The sequence below is a fragment of the Sinocyclocheilus anshuiensis genome, unplaced genomic scaffold, assembly GCF_001515605.1.
Source record: "Sinocyclocheilus anshuiensis isolate Anshui unplaced genomic scaffold, SAMN03320099.WGS_v1.1 scaffold217, whole genome shotgun sequence".
Taxonomy (NCBI): domain Eukaryota; kingdom Metazoa; phylum Chordata; class Actinopteri; order Cypriniformes; family Cyprinidae; genus Sinocyclocheilus; species Sinocyclocheilus anshuiensis.
This window is the reverse complement of record NW_015536538.1, coordinates 2630575-2641507: the sequence shown is the minus strand read 5'-3', so window position 1 is coordinate 2641507 and position 10933 is coordinate 2630575. Positions and strand designations below refer to the sequence as shown.

At 33.2% G+C, this 10933-nt stretch overlaps 1 protein-coding gene across 1 annotated transcript in view; it reads left to right on the top strand.

The window, feature by feature from the left end:
• The window catches only part of LOC107696495 (nectin-4-like), a 27934-nt gene that overhangs the window by 764 nt on the left and 16237 nt on the right, over positions 1 to 10933 (top strand). The window contains exons 2-3 of the mRNA XM_016496852.1: positions 705 to 899; positions 3715 to 3882. Of these exons, the coding sequence (XP_016352338.1) occupies positions 705 to 899; positions 3715 to 3882 (363 nt within the window). The remainder of the gene's footprint in view (positions 1 to 704; positions 900 to 3714; positions 3883 to 10933) is intronic.

The window sequence follows — 10933 nt, the reverse complement described above, 5'->3', positions numbered from 1 at the left end:
TGTGTGTGTGTGTGTGTGTGTGTGTGTGTTTAAACGTGTGGCGTGTCAGTGTGTTTGTTCAGTCTTTCTCTCAGCTGAGACGAAAACAAACAATAACCAGAACTGCAAGAAGACATTCTCTCACTATGCCTCACTGTCTTCTGCTTTCTGTCTCGTTTTGTTGACTTTGAAAGACAGGTGTCTGGTCCAGAGTTTCTCATCTGGGTTTCGCTTATAGGGAATTACTGAAATAAATGAACTTTTCCACGACATTCTAATTTATTGAGATGCACCTGTATATTATTATTATTTTATTATTATTATTTTTTTCTGACTGTTATTTCATATATCAGTCTATAAAATCAAACCCAACAACATGCACAATGATTACATGTCATATAAGCTGAATAAATGTATGATTTTGTAAAAGCATAATCACCAGGAGAAGTTGCATGCTTGTATTAGTATATACATCCTTGCATGTCAGCAGCAAACGATATGGGGTGTATTTTATTATTTGCATTTAGCTTTGATTTTTTGAGCTGGTCACACATCTGTAACGCTCTCATTGTGCTGCATGGGAATGTCCTTGTGTTTTTGTGACATGTTTGTAGGCCAGGAGTGATGGATCATGATAGCATGGGTTTATTATTAACTGTCCTCGTCCCTCACCTTGTCTATTCAGTGCTGTTTGCAGATGTTCACACTGTCTCTTTATGTCTCAGTCTGTGTTCACAGTGAGTTTATCGAGCCGTCTCTGTCTCTGGCCCTGCGCTCGTTCTCTGGCACACAGACCCGGATGCCCTGCCGCTTTATGGTGGAGGCCGATGAACAAGCGGTGCAAGTGACCTGGTCCAGACAGAAACCAGGAGGAGAACGAGAACAGATTATCATAGGACACTTTACTGAAGGACCTACAGGTGTGTGTGTGTGAGTGTGTGAGTGTGAGTGTGAGTGTGTGAGTGTGACTCTGTGTGTGTGAGTCTGTGTGTGTGTGTCTGAGTCTGAGTCAGTGTGTGTTTGCACCATTTACAAACACAAACTAGTTGAGTGAATCTCACAAAACCTGTTAGGAACATGTCTGGCTCAGATTTCACAATGCAAAAAATCTTAATGGTCCTCAAAACAGGCTTCATTTTCTTTTCTCGTAATTTTGGGCTGAAATATGTTGTGTGTGAGACCTGGACACGTGTTCCAGGGTTGTTCACTAAACAAAAATGACAGAAACAATCAACAAAATGACAAACTTTAACTAAAATCAAAATGAAAACAGAAAAAGCGATCATATCAAAATATGAAAACACTATTATAGTTTCTCAAAGATACTAAAATAAAACGGATAATTTTTGTTACTTGAAATTAAATGAAATTTATAAATAAAATTGAGAATAAATAAAATAAAATGGAAAATAACAAACGTGCTATTTTAGCTACAACATTTTTTCATTTCTCTAATTCAAAATAAAACTATAATAGTACATCAGTGATACTAGAATAGCACTTGATATTTATTTGCTTGAAATTAAATAAACGTTAGCTGAAATAAGTTTGACTTTTTTTGTTAAATATTTTTTGTATTTTATTTAAAAAAAAATTATAAATGGAATTTATGACATTTTTTAAGGTAAGTGGTTGCAAGCAAATTATTTTAGCTACATTTAAATAAAAAATGTAGTTGATTAACTTTCAACATATTTTTTTTTAAATTAAATTTAGCTAAAATAAATTGTTTGCAACCACTTACCTTAAAAAATTAGTATCATTTTTTTCAGTGTAGTTACAGAGGCAACATTTCTCATTTTCATTTAGTGTAACTGGATATAAAATATGGATCTAAAATAAATAGAAGTGAAAAAAAAAAAAAACTATAGAATAATAAAAATGACAAAAACACACTACAAAAGTAGGCCACTTGTAATTCTAATGAAAATGGAAAATATAAAAATAAAAGCTAATTCAAAATATTTATTAAATAAAAAATCATTGTTAAATATTAGTAACTATAATAGTATCTCAATGATACTAAAATAACACTGGTGTGTTTTGGTGATTCATCCGTCTCTTGTCATTAAATCTCCTCCCATTCAGAGAAACACAAACAGACACAAGCATCACTTCCTCCCAGCAGTTTTGTTCAGTGGAAACCGTCTCGCATGCATTGTGTTCTGACAGGCGTCTGTCACCTAGAGACGTTTGTCATGACGGATATTTTCAATGGTGCATTGTGTTCATCAGCTCTTCTACCTGAACAAACTCATATCTGCCATCTGTGTTGAAGTGCATTGCTTCAATTCGCCCCAAAATATAAAATATTCTGTCATTATTTACTCACTCTCATATCAGCTCAAACCTGTATGACTTTCTTTCTTTCTTTCTACTGTTAAACACAAAGGAACTCATGCTGCCGTTTTGCATGCAATACTGGGGTTGCAACAAAAAGCAGCGTAAAATATCATAACAGTAGCTGATATAACTTAAGCACATCTTCTGAAGTCATGTGATCTTTCGTGTGAAGAACAGACCCAAATTGAAAATGCTTTCACTGTAAAGCTTGAGCTGTGGCTGCCATGGAATGGAAATGAGCAAAAAAATAATAACTTTAACTTGTTTTTGCAGTTGCATGAAAGAAAATACTTGGTTTGAAATGGTGTTATTTTAGTATTATTTGAGATACTATTATAGTAGACTATAATGTTTTTTTTATATTCTTTTCTTTTAAATTTTAGTAAAATTTTTAGTAGTTTTGTAGTGTGTTGTTTTTGTCATTTTTATAATTTTTTTTTTTTTATTAATTTATTTTAGTTTGTTATTTTAGTACATCAAGTTAAGCAATGTAAATGAAAAATAAGATAAGCTAAAATACAAGTTTTTATAGATTTTTTTTGTGAATTATTTTTTTTGTTTATATTCTGTTTTTCGTTTCACTTGTAATAATTGTGTTTTTTTGTCATTTTTATTAGTTTTTGTTTTTAAAAGTCTATATAGTTTTTTTATTAATTTATTTTAGTTTGAGTTATTTTAGTACATCAAGTTAAGTAATGTATATAAGATAAGCTAAAATACAAGTTTTTATAGATTTTTTTTGTGAATGATTTTTTTTGTTTATATTCTGTTTTTCGTTTCAATTATAATAATTTTGTGTTTTTTGTCATTTTTATTAGTTTTTGTTTTCTTTTTAAATGTCTATATACTGTATATATTTTTTTTATTTTCATTTTGGTTATCAGTTATTTTAATATATGTAGTTAAACTAAATGGAAAATTAGAAAAACAATTGACTGAAATAAAATGTAAACATAAAAAAAAAAATCATTATTATTCTTTTTTTCAGTTAAAGTTTACCTGCAATTTATTTTATTATATTTTATGATATTACTTAGTTTTAGTTAACTATAATCACCTTGGTTTGGAAAGGACATGCGGGTGAGTAAATGTTGACAGGATTTTACGGGTCACCTGTAATTTGGATTTTGCTTTTGTATAAGCAGCAAAAAGTCTTCTGGTGATTCTCAGTCTTTACAATGAAACAAGAATTCTGATGAAAAGATAAGAGCGCAAGAGAATTGATTTGGTATCAGTGGAGTCACATTACATATCTCACAGATACTGCTGTTTGCCTGTGATATCCAGATAGGATGTTCAAAGAAGGACCAGGAATTAATCAACTATTAATTCTCAGTCTCCTGAGAACTTGGGTCTAAGTGAAGGTAATGTTCTTCCGTTGTTTTATTTCAGTGTCTCCTGATTTTCTGAATCGTGTTCAGTTCGAGAGCTCCGACCCGACCGTCGACTCCACGCTGCTGATTCTGAACACAAAGAAGGCCGATCAGGCCACATACACCTGCCACGTCTCCATCTTTCCCTCTGGAAGCTTCGAGAGACAAATCAGCCTGACCGTCTGGAGTAAGATCCCCTCTTTTCACGTCAATTGATTTTCTCAAGCTTCTTTTCACTTCTGTTTGCAAAAGGAAGGTCTGTTAAACAGTTAGTCTGCTGTACCATACAAAATCAACACGTTTTTGTATTTCTGCTAAACTTACCAGTTGAAAAATAACTTTGCTTTCGTAATTGCTCTGTGTCGTAGCAGTTCAGGAAGTAATACGTTGTAAAAAAAAAAATTTTTTACAGTAAAAACGGCTAAGCGATTAACCATAAGATACCCTACCATTGGGTAATTATGGCCCGGTGTCACAGACAGGGCTTAGGTTAAGCCAGGATTAGGCCATAGTTCAGTTAGGACATTTAAATAGTTTTTAGAAATATGCATTAGATAAAAACATTACTGGTGTGCATCTTGAGACAAAACAATGAATCTGACATATTTTAAGATCAGTCAGTGCACGTTTCTTTCAGTTAAAACAGCCCAGACATGCATTTTAGTCTGGGACTAGGCTTAAGCCTTGTCTATGAAACCGGAGGTATAAGTTACAGATACCATTACCATCATACTGTGAATTTTATAGTTTTTGCAAATAAAAACTATGAATTACCAACCATATATTTTATGGTGAAAAACAACAAATGGACATTCCCAGAAGTCCCTGTGTGAAACAATATTTTTCTCTCATTTTTGTCATCAGTAATGTATGTTAGGGTGTTTTGTAATTTCTGTTAAGTTCATGTTTGTGGCATTATTTTAGTGTTGTGTTGCCCTGATGGTGTTTTGACCCTGTTTATGTCTATATACGTACTGTATGAGTACTGGCCATGTTTTACACAGGCTAAATCATTAATTTTTTTCATGCACTGGTCAATTTAGAGATTTTGGGCTGTTTTGTTTCCATAACTTGTCTTTTTCTGACTAGTGCAAGGAAATTATTTAAAATACCAATTTAAGTGTTTATTTCATTGCACTTTATCGATTTGCATCTGTAAATATTAATTACAATCTATAAATCTAAAAGTTTTTTCTCAATTTCAGCAACACTTATATACACCAAAACTTAGTTTTATTCCTCTCTATATTCTGAAGGTCTTTACTGAGGGCTTTGTTTATATATCATTTACTCTGATTTGTATAACATATTATTCCTAAAAACATGGTGAAAATGCATATTTTCAAAGGTTGTGAGTTTTTTCCTCCACTTTAGCAGCACTTACAAACTCCAAAATTTAGAGTTTTATTCCTTATATATATTCAAAGGTTTTTACTGAGGGGTTTGTTCATATATCATTTACACAAATTTTCATGACATTTTATGCTTCTAAACATGAGGTAAATTTATGTTTTTTCTGTCTATTGATTAGGGGTGCTCCGATTGATCGGCTACCGATCACTATCGGCCGATAATCGTGTTGGGATGATTGATCGGCGGTCTCTAAAAGGCCGATCTTAAAAAAACGATCTCAAGCTGATGACGCTGCCGTGAGAGGTTTTGCTCGACATGCAGCGGCACCGTCTCAGTCTCTGTCCGGCGCGGGTGAAATCATTATAATGCTGAAGGTGAGGTACTCGCCTACCGATACCGATATTTTTAAAGCCTTCTTTTTATCATTTATAACTATTTATAGTGATACTCCAATCAGGATTTTTAGTAGGGGTGCTCCGATTGATCGGCTACCGATGACTATCGGCCGATAATCACGTTGGGATGTTTGATCGGATGTTTGTCTTTAAAAAGGCCGATCTAAAAAAAAAAACGCTCTCAAGCTGATGACGCTGCCATGAAAGGTTTGGCACGACATGCAGCGGCACCGTCTCAGTCTCTGTCCGGCACGGGTAAAATAATTATATATATAATTATATAATATAATATAATTATATAATAATTATATAATATAAATATTATATAATAATTACTCACGTTCATATTTCTTCATTAAATAACTTATAAAGTAATTTGAAAACCTTGTGTGAGACGTAATTTCACAAACAGTGTGAGTGAATCACCACTCGCGCGCACGCTCTCTCTTCCTCTCTCAAAATACACAAATAGCTTCAAAATACCACATCGCGTCTGTCTATAAGCGAGCTTCACGCTGCACAGTTGACAGGAATTGTCACTTGCACAGTCGAGGCAGATCGTCACATCGTCACTAAAGTTTATAAATTGCATTACTTTAATTCTTGCCAGTGTTTAAAACACGGTTGCGGTCCGGCAGTGCGTTCCAGGAGCGGTGCGTCTGCAGTAATGCAGAGATTGTTTCCGCACCCAGTCTATTGTTGCGCTGCAATCGCTGAATTAAAGTAACAGCGCATTGTTTGCAGTATATATGAACATGGGAATGGAAACCATACAACAACAGTTATGCTTCAAAAAGCATTTTCGGTAACACTTTCTATGAAGCCCGTATTTATAATACATTATAAGGGTATTCTTAAGGCATTATAATGAATGCATAATACGTTATAAAAAAAAACGTATAATATGTTGTATCAACTCATGAATAATCATAACAACAGTTATAATACATCATAATACTTACGTATTTGTGGTTATAAGTTTAAGAGTATGATTATTTATAACACACAATGAACACCGTATTAAATCTACTTCATTTACAGTATAATGGACTGTATCATATCTTGACATTGTTTATTAAAGATCTGCACAGTATCTTACTACAGCTTGTGAGTGGTTTGATGTTGAGTGTTATTTGAGTATTTCCTGTGGAGCTAATGTTAATTGATGTGAGCTTTATACTCCAACTGAACAAAATGCAATGTTTTATATGGTTACATTTTATTTTGATGGTCCCCTTAATCAATCGACTATAAGCAACTTTGCAACTACATGCCAACTAACTCTCATTAGAGTATTAGTATGCTCAAGAATGGTAGAATCTAGTATGGTAGAATAAGTTGACGTACTTGCAAAGACACTTATAGTCAGTTTATCTGTTGGTTGACCATCAAAATAAAGTGTTAGCATATATTTACAGTAGCAGACATACTAATACTCTAATGACCGCTAGTTGATATGTAGTTGCAGAGTTACTTATCAACAGCTGTCTAAAGGGTACCATCAAAATAATCAAACTGATATTACAATAAAAATAGTTCAAAGCAAATGTGCCATTACACATTCATCTGATCTGATATCTGATCTTATGGCTGCTTGAGAGAAAAAAAAATAATTATTATTATTACTACTTATAAGTGGTCTTTGACCGCTTTAAGTAAAGTAGCATAAGAAAAATGGCAAGATATGAGACTTATAATACATTATAACTATGAGAAATATAATCCATTGTAAAAGTGGATGCAACGTGTTATAAATCATCATACTCTTAAAAGCTATAACCACAAATAAGTAAATATGATAATATATTAAAACTGTTCTTATGAATATTCATGAGATAATACAACATATTATAAGGTTTTTTATAATGCATTATGCATTCATTATAATGCCTTAAGAATACCCTTATAATGTATTATAAATACGGGCTTCGTAGAAAGTGTTACCAAATCCTGATTGGAGTATCACTATAAATAGTTATAAATGATAAAAAGAAGGCTTTAAAGGATCGGTATCGGTGATCAGTATCGGCAGATACTGCTTTCTATGATCGGTGATCGGCCTCAAATATCCTGATCGGAGCACCCCTAATATTGACAATATTTTTTGATTTATGGGGTGATAAGAGAAATCCAAAATCCCATCTGTAAAAACCTTTATCTCTAATATGTCAACAAAATCGAACAAACATTTTGATCCTGAAGGTGTCAAATGTTTACGCAAAGAAAGAAGGCGTAACTTTCATTCTCACTGTGGTATTGTTGTTGTGGAGACGCTGTGTGTTTCCAAATATGGTAAGGGGCGTAACATTTCCGTCACACGCTTGAGGTATTCGGCCAATCACAATGCACTGGATAGCTGGCCAATCAGAGCACAGCACGCTTTTCAGACCGAAGAGCTTTGTAAAAATCGACGCGTTTCAGAAATGCGGGGCATAGAGGAGGAACCTTAAACCATGTAAACGCATTGCTTTACACCAAATACACAAAATAATGTTATTTTTAGCATCGTCATATGACCCCTTTAAAATTACTAGAACTTCAACTAAAATGAAAATGAAAACTGAAAATATATAAATAAACTTGAATTAAAAATATTAACAAAAACTATAATAGTATCTCAAAGATACTAAAATAGCACACGCTATTTGACCTATTCTAATGTTATTGTGTATATTTTCACTTTAAAGTGCTGTAGTTCTATTCTGTGCTCTTAAGATGCCACAGTTTGCAGTGTTAATATGCTTTAAAACAGTACTTCATCTGTCTCTATAAGCTATAATAGTATCTCAAAGTATATGAAAGATACTAAAAAGATAGTAAAATAAATATGTGACCCTGGAGCACAAAAGCAGTCTTAAGTCGCTGGGGTATATTTGTAGCAATAGCCCACAATACATTTTATGGGTCAAAATTATCCATTTCTCTTTTATGCCAAAAATCATTAGGATATTAAGTAAAGATCATGTTCCATGAAGATATTCTGTAAATGTCCTACCATAAATATATCAAAACTTAATTTTTGATTAGTAATATGCATTGCTAAGAACTTAATTTGGACAACTTTAAAGATGATTTTCTCAATATTTTGATTTTTTTGCACCCTCAGATTCCAGATTTTCAAATAGTTGTATCTCAGCCAAATATCGTCCTATCCTAACAAACCATACATCAATGGAAAGCTTATTTATTCTGATAAATTTCAATTTTGAAAAATTGACACTTAAGACTGGTTTTGTGGTCCAGGGTCACATATTTTATACTAAATGCTAAAATAAATACTAAAATACTAATAAATACTCAAATAAATATATTTAACTTTAAAGTACTGTAGTTCTATTCTGTGTACTTAAATGCCACAGTTTGCGGTGTTAATATTAGGGATGTCGAAATTAATCGCTGCATCGATGTAGTAATAGACCATAATCGATTATAGCCTACTGATGTCATTCGCATACGTGCTTGTCACGCGAGTATTAAAAATGCACTCTCTATTTAAAAAAAATATTTTTTTAACTATGATTGTAAACTTTCGGATACTTAAAGCACTCTTAGTGCTTTTTGTTTCACTTGTAATTGTCTTTTCTGCCCTTTATTACTTTAAATTTGTTTGTACGTTTTGAAGCTATATTTACTTTGTTTAATTCATAACATTAATTAATTAATTAAAAAGTAGCCTGCTTATATAATTTAATAAAAATGCACAAAATTAATTTGCAATAACCGTGATGCATCGTGATATCAAATTGAATCGAATCGTTGACATGATAATCGTAATCACATTGAATCGTGAAACCAGTGCCGATTCACACCCCTAGTTAATATGCTTTAATACAGTGCTTCATAGGGATGTAACGATGAACCGCGAGCCGTCAAATATGTGACGATTCAAACCGGTTGAGATGCCAAACAAATCGTGATACAGTTGGAGTAGGAGTTTATATGAATGTATCTCTGAGGGGAACTGACTGTCTTTAGAAAAGTTTATTTTCTGTTCATCTTGCCTCTGAACGATGCATATTAAAGTAGTGTTCATAAGCGCAGCTCTGCTTTGTTTACAGCGGTAACCCAGGAAACACTGTATCATTGCTGTTCATAAGCTGCTTTGTTTACAGCGGTAACCCAGGAAACACTGTATCATTGCTGTTCATAAACTGCTTTGTTTACAGCGGTAACCAAGGAAACACTGTATCATTGCTGTTCATAAGCTGCTTTGTTTACAGCGGTAACCCAGGAAACACTGTATCATTGCTGTTCATAAGCTGCTTTGTTTACAGCGGTAACCCAGGAAACACTGTATCATTGCTGTTCATAAGCTGCTTTGTTTACAGCGGTAACCCAGGAAACACTGTATCATTGCTGTTCATAAGCTGCTTTGTTTACAGCGGTAACCCAGGAAACACTGTATCATTGCTGTTCATAAGCTGCTTTGTTTACAGCGGTAACCCAGGAAACACTGTATCATTGCTGTTCATAAGCGCCACCTGCTGTCAGAGAGTGAATCTGTGTCTTGTTCAGCTCATCTGCTGTTTCCTTCAGATATGTTTTATGCAGTGTTGGGGAAAGTTACTTTTAAAAGTAATGCATTACAATATTGCGTTACTCCCTAAAAAAGTAACGAATTACGTTACTTAGTTACTTTTTATGGAAAGTAATGCGTTACGTTACTCTTGTTTGTTTGTTTTTAATATAAAAAAGTTATTCTTTTACAAATGTAAAAGCCCTTTCACAGCAAAAGTGAAGTGAATACGCCTCAGGCTGAAGGAAATGTAAATTCACGTCTGTACAGTAGAGGGCGCAGCTCAAACACATCTCATGAAGAATATGGCGCAGGAGAAGAAAGTTCAACACTATTCATCAATAACTAAAATGAAACACAAGTGTGTCATTTCTGCTTATTAGTATGGTTGAAGTGGATCATCGAAGGTCAGAAGCAAAGACATTAGTTAATAAAATGTGATTAAATACATAAATGATATCTTATTTAACATTTAATTATTGCAGGTTTGTATAATATTCTGAGTTTGCATTTGACTGTTTTTATTGATTTTGAGGAATACTGAATCTGTTTTTGAGTAAAAACATGTTCATATTTAGTCTAGAACTACAGTAAGATCATGTTCACACACAACGCTCTGCACTTACTCCTGATTTCTGTCACCATGTATATATTTCCTTCTAAATTAAAACGTAATGCATTACTTTACTAGTTACTTTAAAAAAAGTAATCTGATTATGTAACTTGCGTTGCTTGTAATGCGTCACCCCCAACACTGGTTTTATGTAGTATAGTTTCACAAAACTAAAGTCAGACCATTCTGTTTTTGCTTCAGATTTAGAAATTATACAGTCTAATTTAGATTAAAAACTGCTCGTGTTGCATGTATGCAGCATCTTTGTTTGGATTATGATTAAGATGCAGTGGTTGCCTCTAATTTTAAATGGAAAGAGCACAGACAAAGCCTTAGTTTGTTTATATGAAGAGATTTATTT